This window comes from Pelodiscus sinensis, chromosome 4, assembly GCF_052426305.1.
Source record: "Pelodiscus sinensis isolate ZL-2025 chromosome 4, ASM5242630v1, whole genome shotgun sequence".
NCBI classification, from domain to species: domain Eukaryota; kingdom Metazoa; phylum Chordata; order Testudines; family Trionychidae; genus Pelodiscus; species Pelodiscus sinensis.
The window spans coordinates 85701157-85717274 of NC_143055.1; the positions used below are offsets into that span (position 1 = coordinate 85701157).

Genomic DNA, 16118 nt, shown 5'->3' on the forward strand with positions numbered 1-16118 from the left:
TCAAAGAATGCATTATGAAAATGGTTGAGAATATCTGTCCCGAGAAGAAGCAAGAGTTTGCCAACATTTGCCTGGCTCTTAACACTGTAGCACGGAGAATTGAAGAGATTTCATCAGATATTAAGAGACAGTTGACATCCAAAGGAGTGGATTTTGACTTCTTTTCAATAGCCTGTGATGAAAGCACGGACCTATCTGACACAGCTCAGTTGCTGATTTTATGAGAGGGGTGGACGATGAAATGAATGTGACTGAAGAGCTACTTGACCTCCAGAGCCTTACAGACCAAACAAGAGGAAAAGATTTATTTGTTTCTGTTAGTTCCGCCATAGATGACATGAAACTGCCTTGGAACAAAGTTACTGGGATTATTACTGATGGGGCACCTGCCATGGTTGGTGAACGAAGTGGATTATCAACCCTAATCTGTAACAAGGTGATCGAAGAAGGAGGCAAAGCTATTAAACTCCATTGTATCATTCATCAACAAGTTCTCTGTGCTAAACATCTCAAATATGATCATGTTATGAAACCGGTGCTAAAGACTATTAATTTTATTCGCTCTAAAGCCCTGTGCCACCGCCAGTTTAAACAGTTTCTACTGGACATTCAGGCTGAATACGAAGATGTTTTATATCACAACGATGTAAGATGGATCAGTCGGGAGTCTGCACTGCAGCGTTTCTACTCTCTCAGAAAGGAAATCGGAGAATTCTTGGAAACAAAGGGACAACCAATGCGAGAACTATCTGATCCTATTTGGCTGGCTGATTTGGGGTTTCTAGTTGACATAACAAAGCATCTGAATGTACTGAACACGAGTCTTCAGGGGAAAGATGCAGCGGTGAACCAGCTTTATTCACACCTCAAAGCCTTTGGGACAAAGCTGCAACTTTTCATAAGGCAGTTGTCACAAACACCGCCCAATACCATACATTTTTCAGGGTTGCAGGAAATAATGAACAGTTTTCCACAGGACAATATCAGTGCGCAAACGAGCAGGTATGCAGCAGACATTGCATCTCTGGCTGGGGAGTTTAAACGGCGCTTTCAGGATTTTGCAGCTATTGAAAAGGAGATCAGCCTTTTCTCCTCTCCATTCTCTGTTGACCCCGATGATGCTCCAGATGAGCTGCAGCTCATTGAGCTGCATTGTGACAGCGAGTTACGCAGTCGTCACCAAGAGCTCTCTCTTGTGAACTTTTACTGCCAACTGGATAAGAGCCGGTTTCAAGAGATTCGAACATTGGCTAAGAAAATGCTGAGCTTGTTTGGCTCAACATATATGTGTGAGAAGACATTCTCTGCTATGAACTTTAACAAGAACCGCGTGACGACAAGACTAAGTGACTCTCACCTGCGTGACATTTTGCGCATCAAAACCACTGCCTTTGAACCAGACCTAGTCTATGTGCTGCAGTCCAGATCTCAGTTTCGCCCTTCACATTAGTGTAGGCAAGTTTTTTTTTCAATTGAGATGAATACATTGTAAAATCTCAGTTAATGTCAGTTGGTCTAAATCAGTTATAAATATATTTGGACACAACATGTATAGTTGGTGTTTTGTTGCTGTTCATATTTTTTGAACTTAAAAGTTGATAATATGTAATGTACTTTACAATGTTCCTGACATATATTTCAGCTTCCTGGATTTTTTTTTCATCTGGCCTTCAGATATGAAAGGCAGAGTGATTTAACACCTGTTTAGATTTGTCATCCATGTGACGAAATGAAAAGTATGCCGTTTGCAATAAACTCTGCATAAAATAGTTAATTTGCATTTAATTTTAATGGTTCAAAGAATGTCAGGCAAAATGGTCGGCCCTCACGCATGTTCACTTCTTCAAATCTGGCCCTCTTTGAAAAAAGTTTGGACACCCCTGTCATAGCACAACCAAACCCTTACCTTGCTTTGAGTTATGATAAGAGAAAGCTGTATACCAAACGTTGGTACTTTCATCTTACCATTTGGGTGGAGTTCTTGAACAAACTGACTCACAGACAGACAGGCCAACCGACAGACAAAGTCACTCAAATATATAGTAGATGACAGACAGAAAAAAACATAGTAAAAATGCCACTAGCTAATATTTTTGTTTTTAAAACAATAATTCCTTGACTGTGCAGGATAGCCAATTTCCACACACATTTTTGTAATGAGCTGAAAAAAATTATTACATTTTATCTTGTTAAACACACTAGAAAAATTAGTGTATTTTTACTCATTGCTGCTTTCTATACTTAAACACAATTTATTAAAAATATTGCATAGAGGAATTTTAATGATACACGTTTTCTAGCTCTGGAAAAATAGCCTGTGAGTACCAAAAGGTAGATTCCTTTACAAGATGATATCACAGAACATTCACAGAACATTTTGTGAAGCATGGTATGAATGAATGGTAGAGTTCAGCTTTAAACAGTTACAAGTACAGTCTCTCCCACTCACTCCTTCTACCTTCCTCTTTATATTCAATAACTGTTACACCTCATTTACTTTCTTTATCTATTATCTCCCTCCCTCTTATCAAAAGCTGCTTCCTTTCCCATCACACATCTTACCTCTCACTAGCAGAATGGGAAGAGAGCCTCCTTCTCCTAAAATAGAAGCCTAGCTCCACTACTGCCTCTTGACATATTACTCAGCTCAAGATTTCTGTTCATTCAAATGTGTGTGTTATAGTTGTTCTTGGCTTACTAATACTTCAAAATGAAAAATAGTTTCTTACCCCTCTAGCAACTATGATTCTTTCAGATGTAGCAGTCTATGTGGATCCCACAATAAATGAGTGTACCTCATGTATGCAACATTGTATTTTATTTTTTATAGTGTCTGTCAGGGCTGCACACGTGCTCTGTGCAGCCTCATTGTTCCATGCAAAATCATAAGGACGGTGATCATGAGCTTCTTAACTCAAAAGCCTTACGTAGCTGTGGGCTCTGAAAAGTGGGATGGAAGAGGGACAGTGGGATCCACACTGACAACAATATATTAAATAACCTAAATTACCATAAATAACCATTCTTTGAAATGTTGTAATTAACGTGGATTTCACTGCAAGTGACTTGCAAGCAGTGTCCTCTCTGGATAGTGGGAGTGAGACCTTTCTGTCAGTCAGTCAGACTGCAGGATTGCTTTCCTGAACTTGGCTTCTGACCTGGCTGTCATGGCAAGAGCTTAAATGTTTAAAGCAAGTCACTGGTTACTTCACATTGCAGATCTCAGACTGTTATGTTCCTTACGCAGGCAGATCCTTCTACTTGTGCATTAGTGCAGTGTGTCTTGATGTTTTGAAAAAGAGGTTTGCTAGACATCTACCAAATGGAAATGCACTGTGTGATCCGCTTTGAAATTCTTTGGGATGAGAAGGCTTCGCCTTTTGATAGGCCAGATATGGCCATAAAGAAGTGAAGAAACAGCTTGATAAGAGACGAGGAGTCCTGTGGCACCTTATAGACTAACTGAAGTGTAGGAGCATAAGCTTTCGTGGGCAAAGACCTACTTCGTCAGATGACATGCATCTGACGAAGTGGGTCTTTGCCCACGAAAGCTTATGCTCCTACACTTCAGTTAGTCTATAAGGTGCCACAGGACTCCTCGTCGCTTTTGCAGATTCAGACTAACACGGCTACCCCTCTGATAGCTTGATAAGAGTCTTCCTACTTTGTACGAGATTCTCCCCCCAACATTTTTTCCTCATTGAGGCTTCCAAGAAGCCTAGATTGAGGGAAACATAGTAGTACTCAAATCTCACCCTTTCTTGACCTGTTTTGCAATGGATGTTATGGCTAGTGATTACCACTGCACACTAGCAGGGTTGAGTAGTCCCTCATTTATGAAGTGGAAGATAATCCTTGCTAGAAAAGATGTCACACAGCTTGTAGGATTCCTCTGATATGGCTGTGTTCTTGATTTCCAGAGTCTCAAAGACATGGAAAGACAGCCTGAAAGGCTTGGTCCTTGATAAAGCAAAGCTTTGGACATGTTGAAAGTATGAAGTTTCTATTTTCATGGTACACCAAGTGTGTCCTTGGCCAAAAAAAAAAAAAAAAAAAAAAAAAAAAGAGCCGGGATTCACATTACCACATTCACAATGAAGAACAGACTGAAGTATAGCTGAACTTATCCTGAACTTGCTATACACTGTTTTAAGAAGTATTAAAATATTAACTGCTTATTTAAACTATACAAATTGAAGTAGCACTGGAAATTATGCAGAAGATTAAGCTGTAAGAGAATAACATACTTCCTTTCTAGTTCTTGCAGCAGCATCTTGTACAAGCTGAGAAATTGCTTCTTTCATATTTTCTATCTCCCCTTCTTTTTGCTTCTCTCCCAGTAGGGCCTAGAGAAAACAATTTGAAAATACTTATTCATAATTACCACTCATAAAAATAGTATTTTTTTTCCATTAAAAAAGTCACTGATTGAACAAAAAGAAATGACAGCTTGCAAAATGACATCAGAATACCACTGTTCAAGAAAAAAAAATTAGGTAACTGATGTTTGTCATTCTATTGGCTACGTGAATTCAAGTATGTCAGGAAATCAATAAAACTTAAAACACGAGGAAGGATGACCATCACATTGCAGCAAATACTATTCCTGGGGGCATTCTGAGCCAAAAAATTAAAATATCAGCAAATATTATTTGTCAAAATAAAACTGAAAAATCACAACAGTTTCATTTATTTTTGTTAATTTATTTCAAAATACCTGCCAGCAAGTATGTCTGTAACACAGACATGAAAACTCTCCAGGTGCGTCTAGACCGGCAAGATTTTGCGCAAAAGCACTTGCTTTTGCGTAAAATCTTGTTGCCTGTCTATACTTGCCGTGAGTATTTGCGCAAGAACATTGACTTTGTACTGTACAAAATCAGTGGTTCTTGTGCAAATACTCCAACACTCCCGCTCAGGGATAAGCCCTCTTGCGCAAGTATTCTTGGGCCAGTGTAGACAGCCAAGTTAATTTCTTGCGCAAGAAAGCCCGATGGCACATGCCAGTATAGATGCTCTCTTGCGCAAATACTTTTAATGGAAAAACTTTTCCGTTAAAAGTATTCGTGCAAAAGAAGTAGAGTTTTAAAAAAAAACGTGACAACTTAGTTTCTGGTTTTTTGTCCCTTTTTCCTCAAAGCCCTGTTAGGACCAGACATCTACAACCCTCCCCCCGGCCCAAGTCCCACGGGAGCACAGCTGCGGACCTCCTGCAACCAAAAATCTGTACCATCTCCCCCTCAGCCCAGCCACAGTGCCACCCTGGCCCAGATACCTGCACCCCCTCCTCCCAGAGATCAGCTGCAGCCCCCCTACCCAGCTCAGACATCTGTCCCCCTACCCTCAGAGCCCAGACACCTGCCCACCTCCCCCTACAGAGCCCAAGGATCCAGATGGAGAAAACAGTCTGATGTTGATTCCCAGACTTCTGTGGAGTTTTTTGCATGCCTCTGTCTCCTTCATTCAAAGCGTGTGGTGAACTACAGATGCCAGGGAGAGGAAGTTACTCACCTTGGTGCAGTAACGATGGTTCTTCGAGATGCGTGTCCCCGTGACACTACTTGAAAAAGAACCAGGCCCACTGTTGAGAGGAGTGATAATTTTCCCAGGGCCCCGTGATTCAAAAGAGTAATTTAAAACATTCCCTGTCACAACTCCCAGCCACCAACTCTGCCAGCTCTGGGTGGGGTTAGGGAACACTAGGGGTCTACCTCCACTTCCTGCTGGACAGCCTGTTGGGATTCTGGACTTGCTGCTGCTGCCCTGGAAACACTGCCTACCAGGCTCCAGCAGCTCATTCTGCCGCAGGCTGCCAGGGCTGTCTTTGGCCCTGATCAGGCTGCCAGGGGCTGCCAAGTGGTTGGGCTTCAGTCCCAGCTCCCCAGCAGTATGTGGGCTCTGGCCCTGCTTCTGTGGGCTGTCCAGGGCTCTGACCTCATAGTGCAGGGGTGTCCAAACTTTTTTCAAAGAGGGCCAGATTTGATGAAGTGAACATGCGTGAGGGCCGACCATTTTGCCTGACATTCTTTGAACCATTAAAATTAAATGCAAATTAACTATTTTATGCAAAGTTTATTGCAAATGGCAAACGACATAACACCAACTATACATGTTGTGTCCAAATATATTTATAACTGATTTAGACCAACTGACATTAACTGAGATTTTACAATGTATTCATCTCAATTGAAAAAAAAACTTGCCTACACTAATGTGAAGGGTGAAACTGAGATCTGGACTGCAGTACATAGGCTAGGTCTGGTTCAAAGGCAGTCCCTGATCTCAGCAGCTGCGGAGTCCGTCCCTGATCTCAGCAGCTGCGGAGTCCGTCCCTGCACTCTCAGCCCCAAGGTAGAGGGCTTGCAGGGTCAGAGGCGGGCGGAGAGCGCAGGGCACGCTGGCCTCACGGCGGCCCGGGGGCAGGGCGAACCCGTAGCCAAGCGGGGAGCGGGGCTGCGGACGTGCCCTACATGGTGGACTTTAGGACCGCAGCGGCCGCCATGGACGGCGGCGGCACGGCCGGAAGCGGCGCCAGTCAGAGGAGCGCCAGGGAGCCAGGAGAGGGGGAGGAAGCGGGGGCTGTCCCTGCACTCTCAGCCCCAAAGCGGAGTGCAGGGGCAGGGTTTGGGACCGCAGCGGCGGCGGCCCGAAGCGGCGCGCTGAGCGCGCCAGTTAAAAAAAGCACCGGGGAGCCGGGAGAAGCGGGGGGCCGTATTAAATCCGACCGCGGGCCGCATTTGGCCCGCGGGCCGGACTTTGGACATGCCTGTCATAGTGCAATGGGCTGGTGGAGCTGCCACCAGCCCTGATCCCAGTCCTGCTATCACGGACTCTGCAGCAGCCCACAGATTCTAGCCCCACTTCCACGGGATGTCTGGGGATCTGGCTGCAGCACTGCAGGCTGTAAGGGACTGCTGCCGGTTCTAGCCCCGCTGCTGCAGGCTGCTAGGAGATGCCATCAGTCCCAGCCCCTGCCCCCGCCCCCTCCCGCTGCTTCAGCCCAGCCCCTTCTGGATTTCGCTCCTGCCGCTAGGCTATTGGGGTTCTCTGATCCAGGAACAACCACGGTCTCTTGTAAGATCACGGATGTTACCAGACAAGAGAATTCCAGTTTTGGGAGGTTCATCCTGTAATTTATTCTAATAAATTTGAGCTCTCTTAGCTTCATTTGCTGTTGATTACAATTCATTAAATGTGCATCAATGTAACATGTAGTCAGCAGATGTAAGTAACAGTACTCTGGATTTCCTTAAGACCTGGGGTTTTTTTGGACAGTACTACTCAAGTTCTTCTCAGAAGCAGTTCCCCTAATGATATTTTCAAGCTGAACATTCAAAAATTGATGTCTCAAAAATCAATAAGTCACTCTTGGAAAATCGTAGCCAGGATTTTTAAACAGGCTAAAGTTTTAGACATGTCTACTACATAAAACCAGGCTTTAGAATAGTTACATCATTGTCTTACCTGATTTTTTTGTAGGTTAGCTTCTTCTAAGAGTTGCATGCTGTCTCGAACTTTTACAATTGCATCATATTTTTCCTCTTCTAGATCTGTGCACTTCGTCTGTAGCTCTCTAATTTGTTTTTCTAGAGCTGTTCTCTCTGTTCTCAACTGTTCAGCATCTTGTACAGCTACACATAATCTAAAAAAATCAGAACACTAACATCTCACTGGCTGAACTTGCAACTTGCTAAAACACTTTCACTCCTGTTCTCATATACAGAAAGTACAAATTTGCTTATAAACTATTATGTTTAAATTCTCTGGTATAAGTTTTTATATGTCCTCTTAATCTTCTATCACTATGTCCCATATAGAAAAAGAATGAAAGAAGAGGACACCAAATGAAGTTAATGGGTACTTTTCAGTTTAGAAAAGAGGAGACTGAGGGGGGATATGATAGAGGTATATAAAATCTGTGGAGAGGGCGAATAAAGAAAAGTTATTTATTAGTTCCCATAATAGAAGAACTAGAGGACACCAAATGAAATGAATGGGTAGCAGGTTTAAAACTAATAAAAGAAAGTTCTTCTTCACACAGTGCATAGTCAGCCTGAGGAACTCCTTGCCAGAGGAGGCTGTGGAGGCTAGGACTATAACAGAGTTTAAAGAGAAGCTAGATAATTTCATGGAGGTTAGGTCCATAAAAGGCTATTAGCGAGGGGACAGAAATGGTGTCCCTCGCCTCTGTTTGTCAGAGGCTGGAGAAGTATGGCAGGGGACAAATCGCTTGATCATTGTCTTCGGTCCACCCCCTCTGGGGCATCTGGTGCTGACCACTGTCAGCAGACAGGCTACAGGGCTAGATGGACCTTTGGTCTGACCCAGTACGGCCATTCTTATGTTAGGAGTTGAATTATAAACAGTATGTTCAAAGTTAAGAGAGAAGGGTATAGTTATTCAGAGCTATCTCTACTGAGTTGTAAACTTATTAAAAGGCATGTTGCAGAACATTTTTTTGTTAATTCTTTTGTTATTTATTACCCACCTTAAATTATAATCTTTGCCAAGTCAAATTATTTATTATACCACTACCAAATGGTTCTAACATCAGATGTTTAAAAAGAGGAACAGGTACACCTTAAAGAAACAGTTGTTTCTAAATACTCTGCTTATTTTTCTTGTTATTTTAAACCATTTTCCTTGATGAAAGCAGAGGGAGGAGTAATTGAAATATGGCATTAAAATTTTATGTAACAGTGTTAACACACACAAAATCCATACATGTTGCAATTTTGTCCTGCACTCTCTTCCACCATTCCATGTCAATTAACATCTACCAATAATATTAGCTAGAGCTATTGTAAAACTACAAGCCGTTTCCCACTGCTGATGCAATTTTTTGTGCATGTAGGTATCTGCATGTGTACACATATACAAACACACAGAATTGCATCAGCAATGGGAAACGGCTTGTAGTTTTACACTATCTCTACAATGTTTAGTGCTTGAACCAGATTTAAGTTACTGGTTGGCACAAAAGAAGGCAGAGACAGACAGCCAAGGGACCTAGTTGGGTTCAGATCAGGCATTAAAGTGATGGTAATGATAGACCACAAATCAACGTTTTATGACTACACCTAAAGTAGTTTTTGAAGCAGTCAAGTTGGTTTTGAATATCTACAGGATAAAATATATATCAACACAAAAATTACATTAATTATGGCTGGCTAATTACTTTAGGTCCAGTTTCAAACAAATAAAAAGACTACAGTTCTTAGTTCAAGCAAAAGAGTTCTTGAAAGCCACTGTTGAGGAATTTATCATGTGCAACATTTCAAGGCAATAAGACTCCTACTGTTACAAACAGGTCTGCTCTTGTACTATTGGGTTGCTAGATTCTTTAGCTATGATGATTTTGCTAGTCACACCCATGGAGCAGGGACCAAGAAACGTGAATCTGTTTTATTTCTTCTAAGGTGATAGTTTCTGAATACTTCAAAAAACAAACAAAAAACCCCTCCTTCAGTTATGTCATCTGAGAAACATTTGATGACTAAAACATTTAATTCAAAATTCTAGCCCCAAATTAATTTATTAAGCCAAGTTATCATCTGGTTAAAAAGGGGGCAGTAGAGGGGAAAGAAAAGAGATTGTAATGGAAATCCTTAATCATTCTGACATATATTAGCATGCAATACTATAATTAATAGAACATCCTCTTTGTTTAGTTATTCAAGAAAACTTTATCACTGACATTTACCACAAGGAAAAAAAAACCATTTTTGCTCTATTGTGCTATTAAGTGTCCTTACTGGGGATGTTAAATATCAGTTAATTCAATAGTCAAGTAACCTCATGTATTCTTACCAGTTACTTGACTATTCTATAGACCCCGGGAATGGCTCTGGCCCCACTCTTGAAGAGCCCCCTGCCACTCCGCACTGCTGCATCTGTGGCAGGGCTATCACATCAGAGGCAGCAGGGCACAGGGCTATCACATATCAGAGGCAGCAGGGTGTACAGTGTCAGGCGGGAGCTGGCTCCCCTCACAGACTGGCTGCCTATCACCCTGCGCTGCCACCTCTCATATGTGATAGCAGTCCTTGTATGGGAGAGAGAGGTCTGAGCACCTGGACCCGGCCTAAGCCAGGACTGAGCAGGGCTGCGTGCTCGCATACCTCCTAATAACACTTTACTGCAGAGCCACAACTGGGGTAGGTCCAAGACCCATCACAAGCCAGGACTGGCCAGCTTGCTAAAAAGTTTACTAGCGGAAATGTGTTTAGTGTATAATCAACTACATTATTACGTCCCTAGTCCCTACTAGGGACAAAGGATACAAAATGATACTTGAAATCAACTTTTACTTGTCTTAATGTGGCTGTATACATCCAAAAGGTGGACAGTTTAAGAGAATACTTTCAAACTGATGCTTGGAGCTTCTGGGGTACTACTCCAGCTAATGTTAATAAAATTAGTTAAACTCGGGACCTGTGCACAGACTAAAAAGTCACTGGCAAAACTGACACACGAGTAAAACCAAGTGATCTGTGGTCTTCTAGCCTTTACTCAGGTGAGAAGAAGGAAGATAAGAAACTACTCTGAGAAGGTAGGGGTAAAGAAGCAGATAAAATACGAGTAATCTATGATAAATATAATCTGCAGGTAAAATATAGTTAGAGAACTAGATCACTCAAAACTATAGAACACAAGCATTTAAAAGAAAACCTCAGCTTTCATTATTCTTCTAGAAATATCATCAGTCACATTTAACAGAGTCATTCATCTATTTACCTTGTCTCCAATTGTTTTATGCTTGATTGTAGCTGCTGCAAGCGTTTGTCTGATGCTTCCTCTTTCTCCCGAGCAGATACTACATCTTCTTCCTAGAAATCATAGCAATTACTCAGACATTTTCTTTTGAACTCTGCTTGAGCACAAAAAAAAATGAAATGTTCTAGATAGAAACAAATTTTTTTTAAATTATTTAAGTTTCATGTTTGCAATAGGATAGGGGTCGGCAACCTTTCTGAAGTGGCATGCCAAGACTTAACTCTCCTACCCTGACCTGTGCCACTCTCGTGGGACGGGGAGGGGCTTTCTCCACCGTGCACCCTGTGAACTACCTGGCTCAACGCTAATCTTTTCACAGACTACCAGTTGCTAATGGAAACTGACCGTTAATTACATAATTGCTAGTACTGCAGCTAGGGAGCATGGTTTAATTTAAATTATTAAATAGGCTAAGCATTTTAACTCTCTCATGATAATTTATCAAATTTCATTTTAAAATCAAGTAAAATATGAATTTATGTCCAACACAAAAGGTTTCAATGCTTTCTTTATTTATGGCAGGAGTGGGGAATTTCTTTTGGTCAGGGGCCACTGACCCACAGAAAAATCAGTTGGGGACCAGTGTTCCCTCTATGCTGCGTGGCAGTACAGCTTCACAGGTGATTAATCAGCGCTACCTAGTCAGAGGCTCAGGGCTCCCTGCATGGGCAGGGTTGATGAATCACTTGTGAAGCTGTGCTGCCCCACAGCTTAGAGGGAACACTGCTGGGGACCACAAAAGCAAGGAGCAAAATTCTCCTACAAAAACCCCTAACCCTCACTGATGTGCTCCCAACTGAGACAGCTTACTCCTCTGGTCCTTCAGCCTCACAGGGCAAGGGGAAGGGACAGGTTCTTGGCTTTCTATAAGCCAGATTTACTTTTATAGGGTTCCAGAGTTAGTGGATTTTATAGACCCCCTTAGGTTCTGAGATGAGGACAAAAATGAGGGGTTCAGTGTGAGGGACAGGGCTGCCAGCGAGTGGGAAGGAGGAGGAGTGCAGAAGGGGGAGACGTTACAAGGTCTGGGTAGGAGGTATGGTGCAGAAGCAGGCTGGGGTATGGGGCCTGGCCAAGGGGAGGAAGCAAGATCAAGGGAAACTGAAGTATGTGGCCAGGCAGGAGAGTGAAGGAGAAATGGTGGATGCAGGAGCAGGATGGAGATAGGGTATCTGGCCAGGAGGGAGGGTGTTGGTGCAAGCTGGGATTGCAGGGTCATGGCAAGGGGAGGAGAGTGAATGAGGAGAATTGAGGTGCAGGGGGTCTGGGAATGAGAAGGGACGCTTACCTTGCTTTGCAACTCCTTGCAGTGGGGAAAGCTTTTGGACTTGTGTCACGCACTGTCGTTCCCCCAGCAGGGTGGGGAGGGAGTTCATCCCCGTCCATGTGGTGGGGGAGCCCACGCAGCCAGGAGGCTGCAAAGCATCAGCTCTGTCTTTCTACTGGGAGGCATGGAGGGTGGGGAAGGTGAAGAAAGCCCTGACCCTGACAGACCAACTTGCGGATTGCAGCAGAGCCAGCAGCTCTGTGCGTTGCCACTCCCCCAGAGACGGGGAGGAAAGAGTGGCAGTGCATGGAGCCACTTCAAGGCACTGAGGTCCAGGAGCAGCTCTACTGGTTTTTATGGCGGTCTCGAACCCACTCGGCACCCCCCTCCTCTGGGCAACAGCAGCTGCTGTAAGAAAGAACAAACAGCAGCCTGGAGATGAAGGAGGCAGCTGCAACGCAGACAGACCCCGTGCACCAGAGGTAGTCCTGCAGCAGGGATGAGGGAGCTATCGGGTGCACAGTGGTGGAGCAAAGGGTGGTGGGGACTCACCAGCGGCAGTGTGCACCACACTGGAACTGGGGAATGTGGTGGTGTGAGCCGTTGCGGGTTCGGGGGCACTTCTGAGCACCCAGTTGCTGTGTGTGCAGCTTAACCTGCTGCCAGGGAAGGGGGAAGGTGCCAGCAGCAGGTTAGTCTGTGCGCACAGCGGCTGGGTGCTCAGAGGTGCCTCTGAGCCAGCTATGGGTGCACATGCCACTCAAAATCAGCACGCGTACCATATGTTGCCGACCCCTGCAATAGGATAGTCAATTAAAACCTTCAGTTATTCTAGAATACCTTTCTCTTCATTTGGACTTGAAGGTCTGCTAACAGTTTTGTCATTTCATCAACTTTAGCAGTTGCTGTTCTCACATCTATTTTGGCTTGCCTGCATATAAAGATACCCCTCAATTAATTACATTTATCAGATTGTGAAAAAAACCCAGAACTTAACAGATGATTTATAAAATCATGTGAAGTCGACCATATCATCAAAACTTTTCACACAGGGACAGCAGCAGCAGCTACTGACTGTTAGGTGGAAGAGATTCGAGAGGACACCAAACAGGAGGTACATAAGCCATTGTACTGCTGAATAAAAGTTTGTGGAGGACTCCATAACCTAAATTTTCTGAAGTGAGTTGATGATTTTGGGCTCCTCAAATTTCTGAGTTCTCAACTTGAGACATTTTAAAGGGGTTTGTTTTTCAGAAGTTGAAGGCTCAGGACTCTGAAAATCAAGCCCTCTTAATAGGTTTCAAATTGGGTACCCAAAATCATTAGCCATTTTCAAAAATCTCAGTGTATGTGCTTCAGAATATAGACAGGTTTGGCTGGGATGGAGAAGGAAGGGGAAGATAAACTGGAGTAGGGTCAAAGGATGGTACGGTACTTAGGCAGTTTTCCCCAGTGGAAATAAAGCAACTCTACTCTTACTCTGATTTAGGTCAGGGGAAACAACACAGATTCCTTCCTCCTTTATCCAGTGCGCTGGGCTACGTTTAAACCAGTCACAGAAAAACAACCACCACCACCACCACCACCTTAAGATTGCAAAGTCATGCCTTGAAAAGTGAGAAAATGGCATAATTAAACTTCATTTCTGGCTCCTTAACCTAGCCTCTTTGCCCAGCCAGTCTCAGGTCCCACTCTATCCCCAAAACTCTGCTTCTTGTCTGTCTTCCCTTTTTACCTACCCCATCTCCCAGTGCCAGTGTCCTTGCCCAACCAGTCTCAGCCTCCTCACCATGTTGGTTCTCAGTCTCACCGTACTCTTGGTCCTAGCCTACTCCTCTTCCTCTCCCCAGGTTTGGCTTTTGTCCCCTCTGCATTTGAATCAGATGGCTTCCTACTCCACAATACCTAAATGCCAGCTGGGAAAGATAAGGTCCCTGCACTCAGTTCCAATGTCTAGTCCCAACCCTGAGCACTTGAAAGCACCTCGGTCACAGGAAAAGAGTTGTATCCTGAGGGAGGGTACAGAGGGTTTGACCTGGAGCATGGAGTTGGGGTGTTGGACGAAGTGGGCCCTGACTAGGAGGTGCTTACTTAGGTGATTCTGGGCTAGTAGCCCTGCAGGACCCTGAGGCAGGCTTCCTGCCCACAGCAGTCCCAGGCTGCTGCAAATGGCTGTCTGCCTGTGACTCTGCTTTGGGCACCAGAGGGGAGGGAGAGGCTTCATGTGCTGCCTCTACTCCCCTAGCTAAACCTCTCAGCTCCTATTGGCTGGAAACTGGCTAATAGGAACTGAAGAATTTTTCTGACGTGCGGGAAAAGCATGCAAAGCGTCCCCCCCCCCCCCCTCCAGAGCAGCCAGCTGCTTAAAGCTGGGGGTTGCTCTGAAGTGGCTGGCCACTCTATGCCTGACAGTCCCATCAGCGTGGCCTGCTAGCTGGATCCAGTGGGTTGGCAGGCCCAATCCGGACTGCGGGATGTATCTTGCCCTTCTCTGTCTTAATGGCTCTTTCACATGTTCAATGTTATGCTAATAGATTTATCAAGTTGGAAGGCTTTTCACTTTTAAGTTAACAGATCCACTTTGTGGGAAGAGTCACCAGTCTGCAAGCAGCAACAGTCTGCTGTGGGAGCCTTTGGGAATGGTCAGAACAGGGATAGGAAGAGGGGATAGGTCAAGCTTTCCTGGCCTATTATACCCGCCACCCATGAACACAAGCATCAACTATGACCACGCTTCACAATGTACTGCTCACTGACATATGTAGAGTGGTAGCTTGGAGTTTGGTTCACACCTGCTCTTCCCATTATGCTCTGGTGTAAGACTCTGTGATGGATGACTAATCCATTGAGGCTAGCCTATGTTAACATGGTTCCACCATCTTCTTTGCACCCTCTTTCTGACTAGGCACACCATGACTCTCTGCCCCGAGCTCAGAGCCGTAACAAGGGTGAGGCAAGTGGGACACTTGCCCCAGGCGCAGTACATTAGGGGCGCAAAATTAAAAATTTGAAAGTTAAAATATTTCATTTATATCTTTACTATCATTTATTTGCAATCTGAATATATGTGAAATTAACAACACGTGCAATAAATACAAATACTACAAAAAATAAGCATTTTATCATTTTTCAGGGGGCAGTTCAGTAGCTTGCCCCAGGCACAGAAAACCTTAAGTTTCGGCTCTGCCCCAGCCGAGCAGTACTGGGGTCGTGGACCATGGTGGGTGTGCTTTGGGTTCCTATGAGTGTGAAAGGGGTAGAGGAAGGGACACGGGGAGGGGCTAGCCTCCCTGGGTGGACAGATCACTAACTTGTGCTCTTGTGGAAAGGGTATCTCCAGAAAAGGAGACAGGCCTAATAACAGAACATAATACATCCTAAAACCCTCAGTCATCCAACCAGTGGAGATGGCCTTGGCCTACCCCTTCTTTCCACTACAGCAACCAATACTTTAGGGTGGGCGAGATTCTGTGGCCTGCACTGTGCAGGGGGTCAGACTAGATGATCATAATGGTCCCTTCTGACCTTAAAGTCTATGAGTCTATGAGTGAGGAATCTTCCTGAACAACTTAGGGTAGGGTTCTATGTAAATTAAGGGTACGAAGGCACTATTTCTCTCTCTGAAGTATCTTGCTTTAGAAAGAAGATAGGTATGTGTATGGGTTGGTTATGAAGAAAGTGGGAAGCCATACTTGGCTGAAACATGGGAGACAAATGCACTAAGACTTTGTGCTTATGGAATGTGGTGAAAGGGCAGTCAGCCATCATGGCCTTCAATTTATTCATCCTTCTTGTAGCGATAATAGTTATCAGAAAAGTAACCTTAGCGTTTGTGGCTGGGTCTCCATGGCAGCAAGAAGTCCTAGTGGTTAGGTGTGGAATTAGCTAGCAGGACGAGAGAGCAGGACCCTGCTACTGGTGTCCCTGACCTAAAAACTCCAGCCCACTATATTAGTAGAGTATTTACGTTTGGGGCATGGTCCCAAGAGTCCAGGTTTCTCCCTTTGTTAGGAGTCTAGCAGGTTCCCCAATTTGACCCAGGGTTGGGGTGGAGGCTTACTTGCTCTGCTGGCTG

General features: G+C 44.3%; 1 protein-coding gene across 3 annotated transcripts in view; it reads right to left on the reverse strand.

The window, feature by feature from the left end:
• Positions 1 to 16118, reverse strand: part of SCLT1 (sodium channel and clathrin linker 1) — a 134205-nt gene that overhangs the window by 71683 nt on the left and 46404 nt on the right. For all 3 annotated transcript variants that reach the window (XM_089777978.1, XM_089777979.1, XM_089777980.1), the window contains 4 exons: positions 12884 to 12974; positions 10738 to 10829; positions 7465 to 7642; positions 4248 to 4346 (listed from right to left, as the gene is read on the reverse strand). In XM_089777978.1, the coding sequence (XP_089634104.1) occupies positions 4248 to 4346; positions 7465 to 7642; positions 10738 to 10829; positions 12884 to 12974 (460 nt within the window). The remainder of the gene's footprint in view (positions 1 to 4247; positions 4347 to 7464; positions 7643 to 10737; positions 10830 to 12883; positions 12975 to 16118) is intronic.